At 40.8% G+C, this 26,004-nt stretch overlaps 1 protein-coding gene across 3 annotated transcripts in view; it reads left to right on the top strand.

Moving 5' to 3' along the window:
* ARMC3 (armadillo repeat containing 3) overlaps positions 1-22,523 on the top strand; it is a 194,910-nt gene extending 172,387 nt beyond the window's left edge. For all 3 annotated transcript variants that reach the window (XM_030199322.1, XM_030199315.1, XM_030199328.1), the window contains 3 exons: positions 8,443-8,646; positions 19,029-19,191; positions 22,101-22,523. In XM_030199322.1, the coding sequence (XP_030055182.1) occupies positions 8,443-8,646; positions 19,029-19,191; positions 22,101-22,310 (577 nt within the window). In that variant the 3' untranslated portion in view covers positions 22,311-22,523. The remainder of the gene's footprint in view (positions 1-8,442; positions 8,647-19,028; positions 19,192-22,100) is intronic.
* The last annotated feature ends 3,481 nt before the right edge of the window (positions 22,524-26,004 follow it).

The following is a 26,004-nucleotide window of genomic DNA, read 5'->3' as shown; positions in this document are numbered from 1 at the left end:
TTGTCACATCATCTCAGGTTGGCTTAAGGGATCTGCAGCACTTATGGCAGCATGTATTGGTGGCTCACACAAGGCACAAACACCCTTTAGCACGCCGCTTCTGGAGAACTTGGATGCTTTGAAACTGAAATGACCTTACCAGGATACATTTGGAGTTATGAGTCAGGTGGAAAGAAGTACTAGAAAGATAGAGGAAAATTTGTTGTAAATTGTGGGGTATATATATGCAGGTAGAGTGTGATTCTGGATAGGGTTGGTATTTGACTGAGGAATGCTCATGCTCATGGATTGGAGATTAGAAGAAGATGGTTCCAAATGCCCTCTACTTTTAACAAACTTCCTATTTGGCATGAGTTTATAAAAGGAATTCTGGAATTGGCCTGAATAGATAGATTAGAATGGGATTGGAACCAGTCCCCTCCTATTCTAGGAGGGAATAGATTTCCCCTTATTCGAATTCAAGCCCTTTCTGTTCCAACTGCTTATGGAACTCAATTTGCTCCGCATTAGGGGCATAGATGTTGAAAATTGTAAATGTTCTGCCTTGATACCTCCCTTCAATTGCAACCCATCTATTTTCTATATCCCCGAGTTCCACCTGTACACTAAATTGCAAGTCCCTCCTGCATAAGATCACCACCCCGACCCCGTCTCGTAGAGCTACAGTGTATTTGGGGGAATTGTTTCTGTACTAATAGTTGCTTATCCCTCTTTCTCAAGTGGGTTTCCTGCAGCAAAGTGATTACCAATTTCTGCCTTTCCAGTTCCTTATATACCAGCCATTGTTTACTGGGGCCTTTAAGCCCATTTACATTCTAGGACGCTATCACTGCGGATTTCTGTACCACTCTATCCTCATTCCCTCCCTCCCTCCAACATCATTACTTCCCCTTCCCTCGTCAATGGGCAGCTCTTACTGCTGGCCCCCCAAAATGAAAGTGTGTCCCTAGAAGATTAGCTCTTTTCAGTTTCCAGTTTCCTCCTCTCAATACTTCCTATGCCCTCCTACAATGTGTGCTTACTGAATTACCCAAATATCAGTTACAAAAGAGTTCCCCAACTTTTATTCTCATTAATCACCCTCCCCCACCTGCCTTACAGAGTTGTTTCTTGTCTTCCACTCACCTGCTTGCAAGGAATATCCTCTGCTTTCCCTCCCTGCCCTGGTTTATAGTTGAAGTTTAGCGTCTTAACTTGGTAGTTTTCAGCAGTCTGTGCAAGCACCTAACGGAAAATTAAGCCCGGTGTCAAGCAACAAAGCAGACACCACAGCCCAGTAGCCGTTGTGATCGAAAAGTCATGCACCTATAAGCCCTGTGTCCGAGTGACGTGTATCTTACACACCCTGGACGCACACCTATGATGTGTGACATGCGTACAACAGCCACAGTGATACCGTGTGTTTAGTGAATGACTATTGTGCGCATGCGTTTCCTACACTGCTAGCGGGGATTTCATCAGATTAGCGATACTTTCATGCATCCACCTTTTTAATACTGCGCCGACCATTTACAAGTTGTTTTTTTTTTTAGAGCATCCATCATTTTTTAATAAATTAGTAAGTTTACTTCGTGACTTTTACGTTTTCGGTTCTTCTACGTTTTTTGATGCATCTGCCCCCCAGTCCTGTCGCTCCACTGCCTCTGTGTGTACACTGGGCTGTACACACTTAGTGTGACCTCCAGTGGTGATGGCAATACCAAAAGGAAAAAAAACACTTATACTTCATGTTCTCCTTTTGCATGAGCTCAGTCAGTGGTCACATTTCTCCCCTGTTTGTAGAGTCAGCTTGGATAAGTTGTTAAATATTTCAATGACAGTCCCTTCCATTTGATTACTCTGTCCTGTAGTGCTTTTTGTATCATCGCCTCTCTATCCTTGAAATAGTGCAGACAAGCAATTATATCTTGGGGTTTCTTGTCTTTTACATAAGAGCATAAGAATAGTCATACTGGGCCAGCTCAGTGGTCCTTCTAGCCCAGTATCCTATTTCCAACAGTAGCCAATCCGGGTCACAAGTTCCTTGCAAAAACCCAAATAGTAGCAACATTCCATGCTATCGATCCCAAGACAAGTAGTAGCTTCCCCATGTCTATCTCAATAGCAGACTATGGACCTTTCCTCCAGGAACTTGTTCAAACCTTTTTAAAACTCAGATATGCTTACTGCTGTTACCACATCCTCTGGCAACGAGTTCCAGAGCTTAACTGTTTTCTGGGGCCTAAGCTATGGTGTGCTCTGTTCACAAGCACTCCTTCTGTCCCCACTTGCTGACTTGTTCGTCCCACAAACTTCATGCAGATTTGTTGCATAGTCACAATGCAATCCTTAAATGCTGCATCCTCCAGGACACCCCAGACCCTTATGTTGTAGTACCTGGAGTGATTTTCTAAATCTACTCTGTCCTGTACTTGCTCCAACATTTGTTCCATCAGGTCCAGTCTTTGGCAATATACATGGCACTGCACCTCATGTCTCTCTAGCACCTCAACTCATCTCTTTACATCCTGTCATTTTGGATCTTAGCTCTGCCACTTTAATATCCTCCCTGGCTAGGGTAATGCCACCCTGAAGCTCTCTCATCCAACTCCGCATACCTTGCTTTGTGATAACTTCTGCTGCTTTTGGCCCCTGTACGCGATCCTCTCACTCCGAGTCCATCTCTACCATGGACAATCTAACCAACTTTTGCAAATCTTTGAAGACACATCTCTTCAACAAAGCTTACAAAAACAATCCACAATGAAACAAATTATTCCTTAAACCACTCATGTGCAACACTCATGTGCATTAATAAAAAAAAAAACTCTCTCACACTACCTTACGTTCCACCTTTCCATCTAAAACCCCAATTACCTTCAGCGTATTATCGACTGTACTTAAGATCATTCAGCCTATCATTGATTGTACTTAAGATCCATTTACCTTCAGCTGATTATCGATTGTACTTAAGATCCTTCAGCCTATCAGCGATTGTACTTAAGATCCTGTAATGACTACATCATAACAACATCGTAAGCCACATTGAGCCTGCAAAAAGGTGGGATAATGTGGGGTACAAATGCAATAAATAAATGCTCTCACCTCAGCCATCTTGCCATGTGGTGAGTTAGGCTGTTCTCTCATGGCCACTTCCATCCAACAACAAAACCTCACTAATCGCCGGTGCATGGACATCCACTGCACCTTGATGCTGCCGCCCTTCAGTTTCGCAGCACTCACAAATATTAAGTCTTGCAGTAGTGCTAGAACGTTTTAGTACATAAACTCAAAGCTTATTCAGTCTTAGCAGTCAAATGTGTATAAGAAATCTGCTTTGCAACAAAAGCTATGTTGGCTCCTAGCTTTTGCATTATAAAAAGGCATCACTGTAATTAAGAGATAATGAAAGGGAATTGCAAGTTAGAAGTGAATAGTCCAGCTTGGATGTATGATTATGATGTCGTCCAAATTGAATTAATGATGAGTTGTGCTTTCCATTAGATTTTTTTCCTTTGTAGAATTTATTTAATTGTTTACAACAATTGCCTATTGTGCATGTTTTTGACAGATCTCTTGTCTCTGGGTAGCATTCAAAGACAACATTTCACTTTTAAAGCAGCAGTGTAACTTAGTCATTTGCAACCACATATCTCCTCTTTCTCCCCAAATCCCACGCAATAACCAATGCAAGAGTTAAAACTTTCAGTGGGGTTGGGGGGGGGGGGGGAGGTGAATAGCTCTTTGTTGGTACTAACTGAAGAATTACCAGGGAGCACTTTGTCAACCAGTGGGGTATTAGGCTGTTAAGAGGGGGAGGGGGGAGGGTTGATCAGGTAGGGGGGGGGGATTGAGGGGTATTTTGTGCCTGTATTTACTATGACCTTCATGTGGAGTTTGATATTGGTTGGTTTGTTTTTATTTTTTGCTCTTTCTAAAATGTTGAATAAATATTAAGTTATTTAAAAATGTATTCTAATGTATAATACTATACGTTGCATCAGCAAAATAAAACAAACCATCTTTCTAAGGTATATAGAGAAGCACATAGATATTCATTTTCTGTGGTGGACACAAAATACATATAATCTTGTTAACCTTTGTCAGAATTGAAATTATGTATTACTCCTGTGACTTATGATTATGATCTGTTATTGAAATAATCCCTGACTTGCCCTAACTTGAACATGTATGCTGATGCTTGTTACTGTTAACTTGTTAAGCTGGCTAATTGCTTTATTTTAGCCATTTGTTATCATTTATAAAACACAATAAAAATATTGGAACTAAAAAAAACATTCTAAACATGTGAGATAATCTTAACTATTCAGCTGAATTGAAAACATAGAGTAATCTAAACTATCAGAAACATATGGAATGATGTGTAGTGGAAGCCTTACAAGAAAGAGATGTGCATACTAGAGAGAGAAAAAATAGCGTTGTGATTCTAACTTCATGAGTGTTTTAATGTCTGTGTTAATACTCAACATTTTAAATGACGATTAATTCACCACTTTTGCAAGTGAGTTTTGACAACCACTTAAGAGCATAGAAAACATAGAAAAAGGTCGGTGCCATATTGTGAATAAGTAAGAATTGCTGGTGATGCGAGTGAACCACCAGTCAAAATGAAGTGAAAATGTGATATTTATAAACACAGTGAAGCTTCTAACATAAGAATTACATTATCAATTCTCATAAAGGGATAATGTATAAAGTACTATCTTATATGAAGGCACTCAAATTTGTGAGTACCTGATAGTTCTCTGCCATTGCAAACAAGTAACTATTGTTTTACTTATTCTTAAGAAGACACTTGGAAACAGAAATGTGAAGTTTTCTAGCGCCATATTTAAAAAAAAAAAAAAAGGTTAAAGACAACTGATGACGCAAGTGAAATGCCATAGTCAGAATGGTGCAAAAATATGATCGTTAAGATCATCAGATATCACACCCAGTTTCCAATCTTGTGCACATAACTCCACTCACTTTTATTTTTGCAGTCCAAATGTAAGACTGCATTTTTTAGCATTAAGGGGTGGGGGTGTGGAGTTATCAAGGAGTATTTCACTACAAGTCATTCATTTATTGCATGTAACCCTGGCTTGCCCCTTAGGACCGCTGGGACTAGGACTCATGTAAACAGATTGTACTTCAGACGAGCTGGGCGCAGGCCGGGGCCAGGCCAAGCCCAATCCCATTAGGCCGAAGGGTAGTTTGCTTCTGAAACAGGTCACAGTTCGCTCTGACACGAACGACCAGGAGTCCTCAGAGCGAACGTTTAACTCTCTTTACTGCACAACAACTTGAAAAACAGTTCATGAAAAAAAATCACAATTCAATATGTACATATCAGGACATTTGATGGTCACAGAACAGCTTCAAACATAATGTCCTATATCTCCAGACATGCATCAATCACAAATCGGTATCATCATACTCTTTACAGTTCTGTCCCATCTCAGATTAGGATCCCTTTGAGCACCAATGAAAGTCCTGCCAGAAGTGAAGCTCCTCCGCTCCCTCTTCTCCCACCTGAGGTGTCCTTTTCCCCAGGCAACTCCTTCTTTTAAGATTCCCCGCTTCAGAAAATCAAACTGCGGGCACTCTCTGCCCTGTGGCAGGGGTCTCATTCACTGTGCACTGCAAGCTTCTTCTCTCCAGCTCCGAGACTTCCCCCTCTGTACTTGGGTCTCTGCAGGGGGCACGTTTTCACAAAGTCAACCTCTTTTATTATCTCCTGGCCCTGGAAGATAAACAAATAAGTAAAATGGACTACTGAATCCAATGATAAAGTGAGCGGTAGTGCCACATTGATGAAAAGTGACAGTAAAGTATGTGGTAGTATCACACTGTTGGAAAGTGACAGAAAAAAAGGAACGGCAGTAAAAAAAAAAAAAAAAAATCTGACCTAGGGTGAATACAAACAGAGAAACATACAAAAGTGCTTGGCAAAAATGTCAATCAAAAGTATAACTGAGTGTAAATACTTTACAGTGATGAGTCAAAAGTGTTACTTGTAAGTATCTTTAGTTATTCACATAGTTTAAAAGAATACAAGGTGAAATTATGAAAGGTTACACAATTACACTATTATTTAAAAGTTCCAAAGTGTGTTGTCAACAAGAGCAGTAAAGTGTATGGTGTGAATAAAAGATATATAAGTACAGTATTTTATGAAGAACAATGATATAAAATTATATATATATATATATATATATATATATATATATATATATATATAGTATTAGGGAAGCAGTAAGATATGCATTGTGAATAAAAAATAAATAATTATTGTGTTGCTAAGAAGTATAAACATATACCAAAATTTGCACAAGTACCTGAGAATTATAAAAATCCCTGAATGTTATGTAAGTCGTGTAAGTAAATCTACATATCAAAACCAAAAGGGAAAATGTGCCAGAAGAACGGAAGGTACAAAAACGGTATATTAAAAAGGAGAACAAGTGTCTAAAAAAAACAAGGCACTTGTTTTAGACACATGAAGGGAACAGTAAGGAAGCTCATTATGGACTAGAAAGGTATTAAAACACTGTGGGACCTGTTTACTAAGTCGCGCTGTAAGCACCCATTATATTCCTATGGGTGTCTCAAGCGTTAGCGCTCTCTAATGTTTAGCATGCACTAAAAAACTTGCGCGCCTACAGCACGGCTTAGTAAACAGGGCCTTGTGTTTGAAAAACTGTATTGAGAACCCCGTGTGATAGTGAATTATCATTTTTGCATGTACTGAAAACAAAAAGATGCACATCGATGACCCAAGAAAATTATGTTACACAAAGAGATGGTAGCCAATGTTTATTCTTAGACCTTGTGGAGCAATGGTATGGAAATCAAAGATCAGTCTTTGTTCCTCCCATAGGAGTAAATAATCCAGGTTTCTTCTCCTCCAACTCTGTCTTAAAAACTTTGAAGACAAAGAACTTGAGATTGTCTGCTGAGTGGCCAGCTGAGTTCCAGTGGGTGAAGAGGGGTGCAGATTTGATGTTCCTATTAAATCAACTGTGGTGTTCGATTATGCAAGTTTTTGTCATTCTTTTTGTCTTACCAGTGTACAAAAGTGAAAACAAGCATTGGATTATGTAAAGAACCTGTGTAGTGTTCAATTAGATGTGTGGCGCAACTTATACTACTTCTGCGTTTCTGGATATACAAAGATGTCTATCTCTAAGGCATGTCGGCACACACTACAACTGCCATATTTTTGGTGTCCCAAGAAATCCTTGGAAGATTTATTTATTTTTCAATATTTATAACCCATTTTAACTCCATAGCACGGAACAATAAAACATACATAAAACCAATTCATAAAACAAGGCAAGGCACAAGTTTTTCTTTTAGATTCTTCTCCCTAGAGTAGGCGATCACAAGGAGTTTGTTTCTGAAACGTTCATATCCTTCAAGGATATGTCAGTGGTGATGTATAAACTTCTGTACCTGGTTTGCTAAATGTAAGAATTTTAGAGTGCAGACGATATCTGGGGCATATCTTTCTTTTCTGGTGCCTAGTAACTCGTCTCAGACCTCTACTCTGGCACGAACATAGCCAGAGGTTACATGTTGTACTGGGTATCCTCTCTTGATAAATCTTTGTGACATAATAGTAGCCTGATTATTGAAGTTATCAAAGCCTGAGCATATCCTCAGCACTGCCACTACAAGCACACTTGCACACCATTTTTTTGTTGCTTGGCACCAACTCTGTGCCCCGCCCCTATTTAAACCTCCGCAGTTTCAGCATTCCTGTTTTTTTTCTAGTACTGCACACAAGAGAATTTGGCACATCTCAGAGGCATAACTTCGTCTTTCTAAAGGTAATGCTTGTTTTAAAAAAGCTTTAGGGCCCTTTTACTAAGCCACGTAAGCGTCTACGCGTGCCCAATGCACACCAAAATTGGTAGCATGGAATGTGTTACTATTTGGGTTTCTGCCATGTACTTGTGACCTAGATTGGCCTCTGATGGAAGGAGGATGCTGGGCTAGATAGACCATTGGTCTGACCCAGTATGGCTATTCTTATGTTTTTTAAGACAAAACTGTTGGTGATGAATCATCCCCAAATAAACAAGTACAGAAGTGGTGATTTAGAAGTAGCTGTATCCTGTTCTGTTAAGTGAATAATAATCAAGTTAAGAGAATACTGTTAAATTAAAAATTACAATTAAAAAAATTGTTCTTATATGCTACCTTGATTTGCCTATAATGGCACAAGAGACCTAGCTTGAGTTTTGTTTTCACAGGGTCTGGCAGTGGTATACTTAAGCATTGGCAAGAATATAATTGTCACCAGCGGGATTGTCTTTTGATCATCTTTGCAAATAAGTGAACGGCAATGAAGAATCTAACAGCTGGAAGGATTTTTCATTCAGCCATTGGCCAGCATGGGAATAGAACAAAATTAAAAAATGAATTAAAGTTGTTTTCATGCGTTTTTCATTTTAGCAAAGTAAAATGGAAATCCAAAAAAGAAGAAGAAAAAGCGAAAGAAGAGGAAGAACAGATGACTAAAATGCAGACAGAGGTTTTCATAGAAAAGGAAGTCTGGTCACCACCTTCTGACTCTGCTTTACAAGACTACGTTGTAATTGTTACAACAAACATTCTACCACTTCATCATATCAAAGACCAAGTTGTGACTCTTGCACAGTAAGTAACTTAGAAGCCCTTTATTTAAAGACCATTAAGCCCTAACATGCGTTTAGCACACAAGAAAAGGCTTACCTCAAAACGCATGAAAGTGATTTGCAGTATTTTGCCTTTTACCATGCACTGAAACTCGCAGCTATTTTTAAAAATATATTTTTGGAGGGGGCATGTCATGGGCAAAGAATGGTCACGGATGCGTTATCCAGCTAGTGTGTTCCGATTAGCACGCACTAACTGGATAACGCAGGGTTAACACGGGAGCCCCTAGCATTTCCTAAATAGGAGGCAGTAAGTGCTCCCACATTAATTTTTTGCAGGTATCGCACACTAATGAGAACATTAGTGTTCAACCTCCAAATAAAACCCTTGCAAAATATACTGCGGTAAACATGGGCTTAGCACACTGGAAAGTCCCACATTAGAAAGCACTAAGCCCAGATTTTAACACCCTTTTAGGGAAAGGGCCCTTTAATTTTGGCTCTCTACAATAAAGTATTAAATACAATCAAAGTAATTTAAATACATTTCCCATAGCTCTAAAACGAGCACATGTAATGGGTAATTTTATAATGCAAACAATTTTATAACAGATTTTCCAGGTGAGGAGGCCAAATAGATATCTGTGTTGGGCCTATTTTATAAAGCTACATAGGTGCTTATGAGGCTTATTTTCGAAAGAGAAGGGCGCCCATCTTCTGACACAAATTGGGAGATGGGGCGTCCTTCTGTCAGGGTCGCCCAAATCGGCATAATCGAAAGCCAATTTTGGGCGTCCTCAACTGCTTTCCGTTGCGGGGACGACCAAAGTTCACAGGGGCGTGTCGGCACCGTAGCGAAGGTGGGACTGGGGCGTGATTAAGAGATGGGCGTCCTCGGCCAATAATGGAAAAAAGAAGGGCGTCCAGGGCATAGAATACTAGGATTTACATGCTTAACTGCCAACAGTTAAGCATGATCACTCACACCAGCCTTTGACATGGTACAAGTACTCATGTCTACAGTTGGGTATGAAACTGCAGACTTATACTAGTATTCTGTAATGGCAGTTCAATACGGAACTGCCGTTAGTGAGATTCATCCTGGCACCTAATGTTTGGCACTCTTTCTGGAATCTACCCCACTGTTTCCAGTCTATGCTGCAGCTACAAAACAGTTAAAAACACAGCTGAGGTGGGCTTTAAATGCCAAGTCTTCTGTCCTTTGAGGTGATTGACAGCTACCCCAGGTTGAGACTCACTGCTGCCAAACTTAAAAAAAAAAAAAAAGTAAAATTAAAACAGTACACCCTTGAAATAAAATTAGAATAAAATTAAGATTAATCTTAAATGACCAACTTAAGGAAAGAAGTGAAAAGATACTCAGGTTATGAGCTACCATCCCTTTACCCCTTAGCATCAAAACATAAAGACTACCAGTTCCTGGTGAAAGTTATAACTACTCTCCTGGATGCATAAAAACTCTCTTGGGAGTGAGTTTTTCTGGTCCCCACCTCCCCCTTTTTTCTACTTATTGCTCATTTTGGGAGGGAGGGGGGTTCTCCTTCAATCTTGTCCCCTTTTATGCAGTCCATTGGTACCCATCTCTTTGTAGTGTGTTGTCTCAGGAATATAAGAGCTTGTAGTCCAAATATGGCAAGCATTTAAAAGAATCTTTACAAAATTATTTGCACTGGATGATTTATAGATCACAGCATGTGAAATGGATTATTTTAAGACTGTTTTTTGATTGTGATTTAATAAACTTGTAATTTACATATTTGTTTTGGTATTAGCACTCTACCTTTTTTTCTGTGTGTATTTGTGATAGTGCGATTTGCGGTTGGCTACAGGACCTCCCAGACACAGGCACATTGTAGTGTAAAGTCAAAGAAAAAGCTTTATTGGTGAGCAAGCAATCAAGCAATTCAGTCTGTTCCCCTGTCACAAACTGGTTGGGCCAGCGGTAGTTTCGGCATAGCGTGCGGTAAGCCCGCATTGGGCTTACTGCTGCTTTGTAAAAGGGTCTCTGAATTTATAAGAGCAAAAACCCTTGGCTGCCATGTCTAAGTGCTGGACTTCTCTGGCAGGACTCAAGGAAAGGAAATTAACGGATAAGTCCAAATTTCTCCTTCCTTATCCGTTCCAGACTAGTCCAGACTGGACAGGAGGAAGCCATACCTCAAAATTCCTAGACACGAGTCAAACCTTAAAACCTGCATGCCCATGCTGAGGTACTTAGAGGAGGGGTACAAGAGAGACAAGGGCACTGTCCAATCAGTATCCTCTGGAAGAGTCTAATTTTGCCTACAAGGACTCTTGTATGCTGAGTGGGCTAGTCTCTCTTTGGGACTTGCCAACTTTTGTTGGTGGTGTTTGAGATGATCATTTCTTCGACTTCTCCTGGAATGGATTCCTTAAAGACCAATGTGTCTTGTTAGAACACATTAATAGAAAAAAAAAAAGAAAAGATCTATTCTAAAATTTAGGAAGAACCTGGGAACTTACAAACATCTCAAAGTTGAGTGACAACTAATTTTTCTTTCTAATCACTTGAAGACAGAAATCCTGATTCTATCAGAACAAAAACACCTCCCTCAGAAGAGGGGAGAGTTTTGGACATACACATATGTATTCCTTTAAAATTATCCAAGACAATAAACCCCCAAGACCTAAGAGATGCTACCCTGTGAGGCTTGAGAGGAAAGGAGGACTGAGCCCTTGGGAATAAACCATGTTCCCAACAGCAATCTCACATACTGAGCTCCCTGAAGGAAAGTATTCCAGTGAGGGACCTTCTGTTCCTGTGTCCTAGAGCTAGCGTCTGCCCTCTGTGAAAGCTGTGACATTATCATTGCCCCAACCTCTTGTGCAGAAAGAAGGCTGACTGAATAGATCTCTCATTGGGAATAGTGTCGTATGTATAACTCTCCCCCCCCCCCCCCCCCCCCCCCCCCCGAAGCCTCTCCCTGAAACAAATGAGGAAATCAAAACAAAAGCAAAATATTTATTTATTTATTTGGTGCATTTTTACCTCACATTTTCCCACATAAGCAGGCACAATGTGGCTTACATTAAGTCAAGAGGATACAATTCAATACAGAGATGGCACAGAAACAATGTGACAGGAGGGGAAGGTACGTGGGATGACACGGGTAAATGACAGGGATGAAGATCCAACAAGAGATAGAGGTTAAACAGAGGAGTAGCCAGGGGGATAAGCCTTGGCGAATAAGAAGGTTTTTAAGGTCTGCTTGAACTGATGATGGTCAACGAGCTCCTTAAGCTGTCGCGGCAGAACATTCCAGGATTGTGGGCTGATGTAGGGGAAGGACGAGGCATAAAGAGTCTTGTATTTTACATGCCTGCAGGTGGGGTAATGAAGATTGAGGTAGGTCCTTGAAGACCTCAGGGCATTTCTAGAGGGCAGATCGATTAGAGTAAGCATGTATTCAGGGGCTTCACCATAAATTATCTTGAGTATAAGTGAACAGATTTTAAATGTAATACGGTCTTTGACAGGGAGCCAGTGTAGTTGAATACGGAGTGGTTGAGCAGGAACGAAGAGATTTTCCCAGGATAATTCTTGCAGCCGTGTTTTGAGCCGTCTGAAGCCGTTTCAGAATATAGTCCCGGCAACCGGCATAGATCCCGCTGCAGTAGTCTATATGGGACAGGACCAGCCAGTGAACAAGGGTACAGAATAGCTCCTGTGTTAAGAAATGCCTGATACGCTTCAGCCTCCACATTGCATAGAACATTCTTTTTCTGATGATTTGCACTTGATTGTCCAGGCGTAAGTGGTTATCCAACACAACTCCAACGATTCTCAGGCTAGTGGAGATTGGAAGTTGGCAGTCCTTAATGGTGAGTGCACTGTGGACAACTTTGTTGTACTGGGACAAAAGGATATAAGACATTGTGTTTTGTCTTGATTAAGCTTAAACAGAAACGCCTTAGCCCAGGAATCCATGATGGAAAAACTGGCGTCTGTTTGATCAGAGATTTTGGCTGGTGTTGACCGGAAAGGGATGTAGATGGTCACATTGTCTGCATAAATGAATGGGTTAAGGCCTAGTTTAGATAGCACCTTTGCTAGCGGAATCAGCATGACATTGAAAAGGATTGGTGAAAGGGGTGAGCCCTGTGGTACCCCACAATTGGCTTTCCATGGCGCAGAAATGTTGGAATTAGCTTTGACTTGATAGGTACGGGAGGATAGGAAACCCTTGATCCAGTTTAGCACTGGAAACCGAAGTGCAATAAGGATATAAAACAACTTGATTGACACCTCTAGTTAGAGCAATGAGATGGAAATCCACCTATGGTTTACAATAGTCATCACATATATTACAGAAACCATGATGTAGGGGCCCATTTCTTGCTATATTGGACATCTTGTCCTCAAAGTGTGAAGGTGATTTTCTAATGCATTTGAAGTTCCTAACAGATAGCAAACCAACACTCCAGCAAAGGGCCCGTAGGTTGTTTCCAGTTACGACCTATTACCATCTTTGCAGCCAGGATTAGCATTGAGGTCAAAGAGTGCATTTGTTGCCTGTCAGCCTCCTCTGAGTTAAAAACTAATAAACACTTATTCGGCTCATCAGCCCAGTGTTGTCCCATCCATTTGAGTATCCTATCCCGTACCTGTGACCAAAAGACCTAGCAAACCCCACAATCCCAACAAAGGTGTTCAAGAGTACCTATCTGCCCTCATAGCCTCCAGCACTCATCCAGTTCCCTGTCACCCATCTCTAAGACCCTGGGAAGGAGTCCAGTATAATCTATCTATTATGTTAAATTGAAGTTGTCTATAGTTCATTAAAGGAGAACAATTATGCGTATATTTATGTATCCCAATATTTGTCCCCTTTCTCCTCCCCCAAACCAGTGTTCTGTACCCCTGTGTAGTGGACAGAAAGATCTGATATATCAGCTTACATAAAAAGACATAATTCCTCTTCTCTGACTTTGCTTAAGCAGGGCCACTTCTATGTCCGTTGGGGTTCTGTGAAGGTTCACCTTAGCATGTGAATGTAAAACAAAATTGCACACTTGAAAAAACTGAAAAAAGGGGATCCATCTTTCCAACCATCCCTGCAGCTGTTCTTGAGAACATAAAGACCCCTTGTAAAAAAAGAACTGGACACCGAGACAGATCAAAACTCTCCAACTGAGCTACAAGAGTAGATCCCAAATAAAAATGCTTTAAGCGGGCGAATGAGAATAAACTTCTGTGAGATTCTGGGCATTTCTAAGTTCTTTCCATATTCTACCCAATAGGGAAAGGAGAAGGGAGTCCTGTTGCAGATTAGGAGGGTACTCAACAAAGGGGCATTCAAAGATAGAGTAGGGTCCATGATGACTTTCTCCAAACAAACCCAGTGTACTGAGGGGTCCTCAATATAAAATTATCTGAGAGACTGCCGCACTCTTATATAAATTAGAAAGGTAAAAAGTAGCCTTTAGCTCATCCTGGAAACTTTCTTCCATACTGGGTTATTGCTCTTTTGCCTCTTTCAGTTCAGTAAGCAACTAATCTAGCTGCTTCTGAAGATTTTTGATTAAGGACTTCAGGATGGGTATCTGCTCATGCACACGAGTAACCACCTCTGTTTTGCTCTTTAGACTACATTTTAACACCATAAATTAATTTCCTTTCTCTCTGATTGAAAACAAAATTTACTCAGTCTGAGCCTTCAGCTTTATATTTAGGGGCAAATTCTATAAGTTGCACCTAAAAATCAGCGCTGATCATATGTCATGCTTAGCACAATTCTATAAAGAGTTTGCATCTTTTATAGAACTACTACTACTACTACTATTTAGCATTTCTATAGCGCTACAAGACGTACGCAGCGCTGCACAAGCATAGAAGAAAGACAGTCCCTGCTCAAAGAGCTTACAATCTAATAGACAAAAAATAAAGAATCGCACTTAGCACTAAGCTGTACCTAACTACTGGCGCCTAAGTTAGGCACACTTAGGTGTGATTCTGTGTTAACGTGCATAACATCTGAGAATGTCCCCAAATTGTTATGCACAATAGGATTTAGGCTCAATCCATTATAGTTGGATATGCTCTTAAATCCTATTGCCACTTAGTGCTGATAATTGATATCACCCAATTATCAGCACTGATTAGCTTGTTCACGTAAGTTGTGTGTGCACTCTTTATAGAATCACACTTAAGCATGTCTTTAATCGGCGCCAAATTTTCAGGCGCAATATATAGAATTTGGCCCTTAGTCATTCTGGCTCTGTAGCCACTCTCTTTTCCTTTTCTTGTTCCTGAATGTATTTTATAGACATTTCCAAGGATTGTAACTCTTCCAGTCTCAGCTGCTGTTCCACCATTGCAGGGTTAGTTTCTGGAAGCCTAGGAAGTAGTTTCTATAACTGGGCACCTCCCTTTAGGCACCCCAAGTCTGTGTGGTAGGTGCCTGTTCTATAATGGAACTAGTTGCCTAGGTTATGTTACAGAATACAAGTGTAACCCAGTAATGGCACGCCTAACATTTAGGTGCTTGTAGTTACACTAGCCATAGAGTTAGTATAAGTGTAGGTCCCTAAATATGGCAGGGACCCATATTATGTAAGTTATGCACGCAAGTGGAAGCTCTGCTTGGTTCCTGTCCATGCTCTGCCCTTGTGTACACCCCATTTGCAAGTAACTGCTATGTAAGTTAAGCAGGTATTTGCAGAATACTTCTTAAGCACCCTGCTAGAACTAATGCAGGTATGTGCACCCATACACACATAAGTACTAGTATTCTAAACATTAACGTGCATAATGCATGCGTGAATGTGGACGCCTATAGGTTATAGAATTGCCTTTCACACATAAATGCTTTAGCTCCTCAGCCTACTGTTAAATAGTTCTCGTTACATATATCTGCTTCCATGCTAGTTTGGGTAAACTGTAGTTCATTCTCATATTCTTTAATTCTAGTATTCAGTTGACTATTCCAATGTTGAATCTGGTTCTGAGCCTCTACCATTTGACCATGGAGGGATTTCTTTTTTCCTTGTTTCTGTCATACAGTATGGGGCTCATTTTCAAAACCAAAATATCCAAAAAAACATAAGGTGGCAGGCATTTTTCTCTGAAAAATATCCAAGTTCCAATTTTTGACACCCCAATTTTAGACATTTTGCTCCACATTTTGTCCAAATTCCAAGAGGGCATGTTTTGGGTGGAGCATAGGCGGCTTTAGTTCAGTGTTCATGAGGAGTTAGCCAAACTAAAAGTAAACAGAATGATGGGGCCAGATGGGATAGACCTGAGGGTGCTCAAGGAACTTGGAGAAGTTCTGTCGGCTCCGCTGACGGACCTCTTCAATGCTTCCTTAGAAACTGGAGTGGTCCCGGTGGACAGGAGGAGGGCGGATTTGGTTCCTTTGCACAAGAGTGGAAGTAAGGAGGAGGTTGGGAATTACAGACCTGCCAGTCTGACCTCGGTGGTGAGTATGCTAATGGAAACGCTTCTAAAGAGGAGGATTACGAGATTTCTTGAACTAAATGGAATACAGGACCTGAGGCAGCATGGCTTCACTAGTGACAGGTCGTGTCAGACAAATCTGACTGTCTTCTTCGACTGTGTGACCAAACAGTTGGACGTGGGAAGGGTGCTTGATGTGGTATACTTTGATTTCATCAAAGCATTTGGCAGGGTTCCGCACAGGCGACTGATAAATTGAGTGCCCTCGGTATGGGACCTAGAGTAATTGATTGGGTTAAAAATTGGTTGAATGGAAGGAGACAGAGGATAGTGGTAAATGGAGCTTGCTCTGAAGAAAAGGATGTCGTCAATGGAGTACTGCAGGGATCGGTCCTAGGGCTGGCTCTTTTTAACGTCTTTGTGAGCGATATTGCGGAAGGGCTGTCTGGTAAGATTTGTCTCTTTGTGGATGATATCAAACTCTGCAACAGGGTGGACACCCTAGAGGGTGTGAATGACATGAGGAAGGACCTAGCTAAGCTGGAGGGATGGACAGATATTTGGCAACTAAGGTTTAATCCCAAAAAATACTGGGTCATGCACTTGGGTCGTAAGAATCCAAGGGAACGGTACAGTATACGGGGTGAAGTACTTCAGTGTACGAATGAAGAGCAGAACTTGGGGGTGATTGTGTTTGATGACCTTATAGCTTCCAAACAGGTAGAAAAAATGACGGTCAAAGCCAGAAGGATGCTTTGGTGCATAAAGAGGGGCATGACCAGCAGGAAAAATGAGGTGATAGTGCCGTTGTATAAGTCTCTAGTGAGGCCCCATTTAGAGTACTGCGTGCAGTTCTGGAGACTGCACCTATGGAAAGATATAAACAGGATGGAGTCGGTCCAGAGGGTGGCTACAAAATTAGTAAGCGGTCTTGAATGCAAAAATTATAGGGACAGGCTTACGAACCTCAACATGTATACGCTGGGAGAGAGGAGACACCATAGAGATGTTTAAATACCTCAAGGGCATTTATGTACAGGAAAAGAGCCTTTTTCAACTGAAGGAGAGCTCTGGAATGAGAGGGCATATGACGAAGTTAAGAGGGAATAGGCTTAGGAGTAATCTAAGGAAGTACTATTTCACAGAAAGGGTGGTGGAGGCATGGAATCATCTCCCAGTGGAGATTGTGGAGTCGAGAACTGTTCCAGAATTTAAAAAGGCATGGGATAAGCATGTGGGATCACTTAGGAAAAGGTAGAGTTAGGAGTTACAGAGGACGGGCAGACTGGATGGGTCATATGGCCTTTATCTGCCGTCATGTTTCTATGTTTCTACTCCAGATAGAAGGCTAAGACTCACTTGCAAACCAAGGTATGCAGTACACATTCGCCAGGATGAGCATGTGATTTTGGGAAAAATGTTGGCATAACGATTGACTGATTAAGATGGAACATTGACAGTACCTTAGGAAGGAACTTAGGGGGCGTATGGAGAATTACTGTATAGAGCCTGAAGCGCAATGACTCTGCGAGCTGAAGTGACCACCACCAAAAACACAACTTTCCAAGTCAAATACTTGAGATGTCAGGAATCAAGTGGCTCAAAAGAAGCTTTCATCAGCTGGGTGAGGACAACGTTGACATCCCATGACACAGTTGAAGGTTTAACGGGGGACTCTGTCAATAGCAAACCACTCATGAACTGAACACTAGAGGTTGTACAGAAATAGGCTCACTTCCTATACTGTGTTGGTAAGGACTAATTGCACTGAGATGAACCTTGGAGAGATGCAGGAGATATTCAAGCAGGTTTTGTGTAGGAAGTGAGGGGATCTAAGTTCTTGCCCTCATACCAGATGGCAAATCTCCTCCAGTTAAATGAGTAACACCTCTTAGTGGAGTCTTTCCGGGAAGCCATCAAGATGCAGGAGACACCCTCCAGCCAATCGAAGGATTCAGATTCTGTGGTCTCAGTATCCAAGCCGTGCGGGCCAGAGATTGGAAGTTGGGATGCAGAAGGGATCCCTCGTTCTGCATGATAAGGGTTGGAAAATAGTCCATTCTCCATGGATCTTAGGAGGAAACCAGCAATTGTCATATGGAAAATGTCCAATATTAGCAATGTGATCATTAGAAACATAACCGACAGTGTGAGCCAAACTATCTTTCAAATTGTGACCCTGAGTAAAGGCCATATTTTGCAATGTTAAGCTCATGTTACTTTGAAACTACATATAAGTGTTCTGAACTTACCTGTCTGATATCTGAAGAAACAACCTATGAGATTTCTAAAGTTCACAGGCAACAATATTTCTGGAGAAATCTTAAAGCTTCACCTCTTTCTGGAAATCTTGTAGCCCTACAGCAGCTAATAGGCCCAGGGGGGAATCAGAGAACATACAAAGGTGTGACATCCAGGTGAGAGACCTAAAATTATATTTGTTTATTACAGGAAAGATATATTTTTGTCAAAATTACTTTCTACAAAGAAAGGTATAGTCTATATTTTATATCTGTAAATGTACAGAAGAAGTATTTTACTCTTGTCATTATCTGAGGACTAAATTGAAGTGCCTGGTACCTTACTGCTGAAACACACTTATAGCTGGCTTTTCAGTTAAATTAAAGGGATTTTTAGGTTTTAATGTCAGCTGTTGCTTGTTAAGCATCCACAGACCATGTGCATACCTTACTAGTATATGCACATGGTGTCATTTAATAACGGTTAGCATTTGCTATTTGCAGTAGGGCCCATTTTATTCTTATGCCATTAGAGCATACTATCTGTTAGTAAATGATACCTTTAATTTGATATAAAAATTCCCCAATAAAATAATTCACTCTGAAAGAATAACTATATATATATCAATGCTGCCATTGCTCCTGCATGTATTTTATTTCATAAATATTGATAAACACAGGAAAGATCAATTATTTAACAAATTAATTTGTAAATCAAACTAGGTTTGTTGCAGAACAGATGGGTGGTCCAATTGAGCAAGACAAACTGCAAGATTTCAGTTGGGAGATTCACATAAGTGAACTCAAACTTGAACTTCAATCCAATGTTATACCTATTGGAAAAATCAAGAAAGGAATCTTCTTTCACAGAGCTTTGCTTTTCAAGGTATAAATGCATGTATCTTTATTGTTATATAAAATACTACTAGAAAAAATGATGTTCATTGTAATTCTCCTTTAATTGTGCCCTGAATACTCAGTTCACCCCAATGAAAACTCAGAAAGCACACATAACATGAGTCTACCATGTCAGTTTAAACTCAGGGTGAGAAATTAAAAAAAAAAAATCCTTGCCCACGTATCAGTCATCATTTAAATATTTAAATATGTTCAAAAGCACTTAGATGACCCAGATACATAGGGCCTGATATTCAGTTGGCGGCGAGCAATGCGTTCACTGTCTGCCACCGGCATTAAACTCGGATGTATCCGGTAACTGACGTTGAATATCCAGATTCATTTTGGCTGCTAAAATGTTAACCGGCTATGCCAATATTCAACGCTAACTGATTAACTTTTTAGCAGTCAAAGATAGGCCTGCTATTTAAGCAGTCTATTTTGACCACTCAACATAGCAGGATTGGCGTTGAATATCTGCGCCTAATCAACTATGTCATGCAATATAGCCGGTTACTTACCGCTAAGTGGGATATTCAGCAGGAAATATGGCCTGTGTTAAGTTCACTTGGCTGGTACTTGTATGCGCTGAACATACAATAAAAATGTGTTTTAGAAGACAGTATCATCTTGATGCTTCTGTTTCTTCCACTTCTGTGACTGGATTGTTTGTGGAAGTTTCTGGTTTTCTCCTTTTGTTGTAGACTCCAGGTTAGGGGAGCAGCATGGGCAGCCAATGTCTGGGTAAGTTATCAGTTTAGGTCTGCCCAATAGGAGGCCTGAGCTAAATGGATAGTACCAAAGTGGTCACCAGCCAGTGCATATATTCAGCGCTGTTACTTATTTGGATAGTGGCACTGAATATATGGATTAATTTAAAAGCTGGCACTGGTATGACCACCAAACCAGACCCAGTCTGGCCAATTCTGAAAAACATTTACTGCCAGATTCTATATATCACACCTTAAGTGTATTCTATAACAATGCCCGTAACGTAATTGGTTAACTAGCTATTCAACGCTGTCAATTGGATGTTAAGCAATTATTGGCACTAATTGGCATTAATTAAGATTTACATGCAGAAATCGCTAAGCATATTCTGTAAAGTGGTACATGTAAATTCTTAAGTTGAATAGTTGAAAAGGGGGCATGGCCATTGGTGGGGCGTGGGCATTTCTAAAATCTATGTGCATTGTTATAGACTACACCTGCTTTGTGCCTAATTTAGGTGTTGAGATCTACATAAATGGCTGTGACTAAATTTGGTCGCATAGAGAGGTGCTCAGCATATTCTATATACCATGCAGAAATTTAAGCCTATTCTGTAAGATTTAGGGGTACTTTAGAGAATACGCCTAGGTGTATTTTTTTTTTGCACACAGAATTTTCAGGTGTCATATATAGAATCTAGCCCTTAGGGGGTAATTTTATAACTGCAAGCAACAGTAAAATGTACATGCATACCTTCTCTATGCGGACTTTTCTGAATTTTTAAAATGAAAGTATAGTTATACTTATGCTTCAAAAATTAAAACTATGCCCTCACTTTTACACTTGCTATTTGGAGGGATCTTAATTTTTTGAAGTTAAAATACAAACATACATGCTTACATTTTCAGAAGTATGTATATAAGTGCAAAGCTCTCCACAGCCCTTCCTGCAGGAGCAGCTCCTCAAACAGCAAGTAAACTTATATATATATATATACAGGTTGTGCATGCATAGCTTTACCCATTGATTGGGTGAAATATGTTGTAATAGGCCATTTCTGCGTGCAAAGTGCTACTTTATAAAATGCCTTTGAAAATTACTCTCTTGAGTTTTCAGGTTGCTTTTTGTAATGTGCTAGAAGGGGCTCTTGGGTGGCCCTTGTCAAATTATTGTGATAATAAAGTATATCTAACCAAACAAAAGGGTATTAGCCAGAACCCCATTAAGCAGAGGTGGACTGACAATGGTCAGGGCCAAGGGGAAGTAAGGGTCATCGCCCCCCCCCCCCAGCCACTGCCCACCACCCCACCACTGCACCCCTTACACACATCACAGCCCCCCCCCACACACACACACTATAGACCCTGCAAGTGGGTCCACCTTGAAGGTCCCTGGTGGATCTAGTGGCTTCTTCGGGGGCAGCCGGGCAAGAAAGAATCCTATTCATTATTGCCCACTGCCCCTAGTGGAGGAGTAGCCTAGTGGTTAGTGCAGAGGACTTTGACCCTGGGGATCTGGGTTTGACTCCCACTGCAGCTCCTTGTGACTCTGGGCAGGTCACTTAACCCTCCATTGCCCCAGGTACAAAATATGTACGTGTATATAATATGTAAACTACCTTGAATGTAGTGCAAAAACCACACAAAGGCAATATATCAAGTCTCATTTCCTTTCCCATTCTTTCCTGTCTGCTGCCGCTTGTGTGTTTTCAAAATGGCTGCTGAGACTTCTTGCGGCACTCTGCTACAGGAAGTCTCGGCAGCCATTTTGAAAACATGCCGGCCCCAGACATACTAGCAGCAGCAGAAAGGAAAGGGTGGGATTCTTTCTTGCCCGGCTGCCCCCGAAGAAGCCACTAGACCACCAAGGCCCTTCAAGGTAGGACCGCCAGCGGTGGCAGGCAACCAGCCAGAGCCTCTGGGCCCCCTAGAGCCTTTGGGACCTCGGGCACTGCCCGGTTGCCCAAATGGACAGTCCGCCCCTGCCCTTAATTTTAAAAAAAAGGGTAATTGTGAAAGTTCATTAATAAGAAATTGGCAGCATATGTTTCCTGGCTCCTTGTGAGCATGCGGACAAATTAATTTTCACAATTTCTATGTAATAATTAAACAAACTTGTGAATTAAAAAAAAGTTTATATAATTGTAGATTTGGTGCTTAAACTGCTGCTGTTTGTTTTTGTTTATAGGCATTAGCAGATAGAATTGGTATTAGCTGTTCTCTTGTTCGTGGACATTACAACAGATCTTGGAATATAGTTAAATTAGTTGATGATTCTCCAAATGAAGTAACAGGACTTCTTCTGCCTCCAAAAGCATATGTTGTGGACTTGATGTTTAAGCCAGGACGCTTGATGGAACAACACAGTGTGGATGCAGATCGCTATCAGCATATTTAGCCTAATTACAGACTTTCTAATAATAATAAATCTGTGTAGTATGTAGGATATTATTAAAAACCTTAATGTTTTTGCAATTTAATGAAAATGTTAAGCTGTCAAGTGTAAAATATTTCTGCTTGTGATTTTGATATCATCTGTTGCATTGGCATTGTCTCTTTATCCCTAATGAGTTGTTAAAGATATTTGTAAACAATAGATGTATGTTTTGTTCTGAACAATATTTAGAATTAAAAATTGTTGCATTGTTCAGCTTCTCAGTTCACTTATAATCTTCATGGAAGTGGGAAAGTATATCTTTTTTTCCTGTGAACTAAAAGACAGTATGACATTCAATTTAATGTTACTGCTTTTCCTTCTTGTTAATGTTACATGTTGCTAACAATATAACACAGTGCTTACAGTACAAAGTTGGTAAATTGAAAATGGAGGCAAGGTCTCCAGGATAACCATTACGTTGTAACCCTGAGAGTTCCTGTACTCCAGCTTAGTTTGTGTATGCGAATGTGTTCCTTGGCTGGTCCTACACTTTCTTTCCTTTGGTTGCCTTAGGCAATCAGCTGCAGTTGGGCACCATGGTCCCTTCCCATTTCAGCAGCTTCAGATGTTTGAGAACAAGGCCAGTGTTGTGCAGACAGACTTCTACAATCTGTGCCCTGATCAAGGCTGAATAAATTTGGATGGGCTGGAGTGGAGCTTTTTAGGGGCTTCAATGACAACTTCAGAAGTTTTAGAACAAGGCCAGTGCTTGGCAGAATTCTACAGTCTGTACCCTAAAAATGGCAAGGATAAATCAAGATCAAGTATACATATGAATTATCATATCATACCTTATGTAATGAGTTTATCTTGTTGGGCAGACTGGGTGGACCGTACAGGTTTTTATCAGCCATCATCTATTATGTTAATACTATGTATATCTATGCCACCAGCAGCCTGCATATGGTTTTCATTATTTTGGGGGCCCTTTCCGTCTGACATTTCACTCACACTTGTATCTGTACTGGCCACGTGTGCAGGCTGCCTGCTGAATCAGTTTTGTCTACTCTTCAGTTTGGTCCCCAACTATTCCTGGCAAAAGAGAATAAAAAAAAATGTCCACACCTATATTTTACAATGACTGTGACAACATTTCTGGTGCAGAGAAAGATATATACAAGATTATGGATGTTTATTTCAACTCTTTCCAAAGGAGGCACAGAGAGCTAAGAGATGCAGGAGACACGCCCAAAAGGAAACCACAGGTACCACTGACAACAATACAAAAATATGGATCTTTTTATCATGTTAACATGGTCATTTGGAAAGCTGGCTTCTGGGTCAGCTGAACGCAACATGTGGGAATCGCTGCCATTGCCTTGTCATTGCTAGAGCCAGAGCCTCAAAAGAAGAGGTATGCTAAGGAAAATGTGGTGAGGGGATGAAGGGCAAATATTTAAAACATTGGGTCAAGTAAAGTTAAATTGGAAAAGCATATGCAGGATACTCAGCCATTGCTGCTGCAAGAGCCAGAGAGATGTTAAGGAAAATGCAGGGGGGAGGGAGGGGACAGAGGAGTGAGTGAATGTTAAAACATTTTGGGTCAAGTAAAGTTAAGCATGTGCAGGGTAATCAGCCAATTCTGCTGCCAGAGCCAGAGACTCAAAAGAAGAGGAGGTACGTTAAGGAAAACAGGGAGGGGGCGTTAAAAAATCATCTCAAGTTAAATTGAAAAGCATGTGCAGGATAGAATTTTAAAAGGCATTATGACAGCTTAAATATTCAAGTTTACAGTACCATCAAAAATAATGATTTTCAGTTTAGTATTATATTTTATTTGAAATTGTATTTTTTATTATCCAAAATACATGCCATGATTAAGCGTGATTAAGCACATGATTAAAATGTTTAATCATTGCCCACCCCTAGTTTAAACTATTCTTTCTGAATTACAAGTGCATTCCTTCTGCTACTCCTCAGTATCTCTCCTATCGTATCTCTCCCTACACCCCTCCCTGGGAACGCTGTTCATGGGGACAGATGCAGAAAGCAACCACAGGCTTAACTGCAGGATTACGGGGGATTGAACACCAGTGCTATGTGCCAAGCAATGCAGTGTGTGGGTGTTAACTTGCACGGAAGACATCCACAAGCTGTATTAAAATATATGCTGATGAGCTACTTTAGGTATTCTGTGCTATGTCGAGAGTATGCCGCCCACTTTTGACATGTGCACAAAGTGAGAAATTTTCCATGAGGGTCCAGGGTAGCAAAGAAGATTTCTTCTTAATCTTTCACATTTACATGCTGGTTTTGTTTTGTTTTGCAAGTTGAAGGAAGCCTGTGCAAGTATTGACACTTTCAGTTTTGGTTTAGACATGGGCACGAGGAGCCTCATTTACTACGAAACCTTGTGCGCATACATTCGGCATACCCCCCCCCCCCCCCCATTTTTGCCACATAAAATGTACCTACAATTAACTAGCTGCATTCCATACTATTACGCTCCTGGTAGAAGCCACATGCTCAGACATTCATATGTGCCTCTACTGCGAATCTTTCTACATCTCTCCATTAAGTCACTCTTATCTGTGCCCTTCTCCTCCACTGCCAACTCCAAAGTCCAATCCTTCCATCTTGTGCACTACACCTGGAATAGACTTCCTGAGTCAGTGTCATGCTCCGCCTCTGGCCCTATTCAAATAGAGGCTAAAAGCCCACCTTTTTTGAGGCTGCTTTGAAATCTTATCAATGCATTGATCTGTTGAATATCACATTGGTATAATCATTTTCTAATCTCTTATTTGTCCTTTCAAGCTCTGTCAAGCAGGGACTGTCTCTTAAGTGTTTGTGTACATTGCTACATATAACTAGAAGCACTACAAAAGTAATAAGCAATAGTAATGGTAATATCTTTATCTTATCTACCAATATTTACTATAGTACATTTAATGATCTGCAAGTAATAGCTGAATGGTAACAACTCCAAACTGTTAGACATAAAGAAAGCAAATGTTCCATAGTTACTTCTAACACCGTTTTTCTACAGTTTTTGTAACCACATCCAAGGTGATTTATCTGGGGCAACGGAGGGTTAAGTGACTTTACCCAGGGTCACACAGAGCTGCAGCGGGAATCGATCTCAGTTCCCCAGGACTGGGGTCTGCTGCACTGGCCACTAGGCTACTCCCCCCCCCCCATCCTTGACCCACATAAGTCCCTACTACTACTACTTATCTTTTCTATAGCGCTACTAGACGTACGCAGTGCTGTACACTTGAACATGAAGAGACAGTCCCTGCTTGACAGAGCTTACAATCTAATTAGGACAGACAAACAGGACAGTGCTTAAGGCAGTGCAGCCCATCTCCAATCATTTTTCACTATCAGTATCAGCTGGAGAATCTGAAGATGAACAAAGCTATGGGGCTGGATGGGGTAGGATACTGTAGGAGCTCAGAGAGGTCCTGGCGGAACCTCTTAAAGATTTATTTAATAGATCTTTAGAGACGGGAGAGGTTCCGCGAGATTGGAGACGAGCGGATATGGTCCCTCTTCACAAAAGTGGAGACAGGGAAGAAGTGCTGACCCTCTGCAGCCACTCAAGTTTCTCCTGTCTGGCTGGTGCGTTCCTTGTGCTCATTCTCCTTCAGTGGAGTTGTATCTCTGCTTCACCTCCTTCATCATCACTTGTTACTGCCCCTTCAAGAACGTC

Source organism: Microcaecilia unicolor, chromosome 1 (genome assembly GCF_901765095.1).
Source record: "Microcaecilia unicolor chromosome 1, aMicUni1.1, whole genome shotgun sequence".
Lineage (NCBI taxonomy): Eukaryota > Metazoa > Chordata > Amphibia > Gymnophiona > Siphonopidae > Microcaecilia > Microcaecilia unicolor.
The sequence above is the reverse complement of the archived record's forward strand: the minus strand, read 5'-3'. Positions and strand labels throughout refer to the sequence as shown.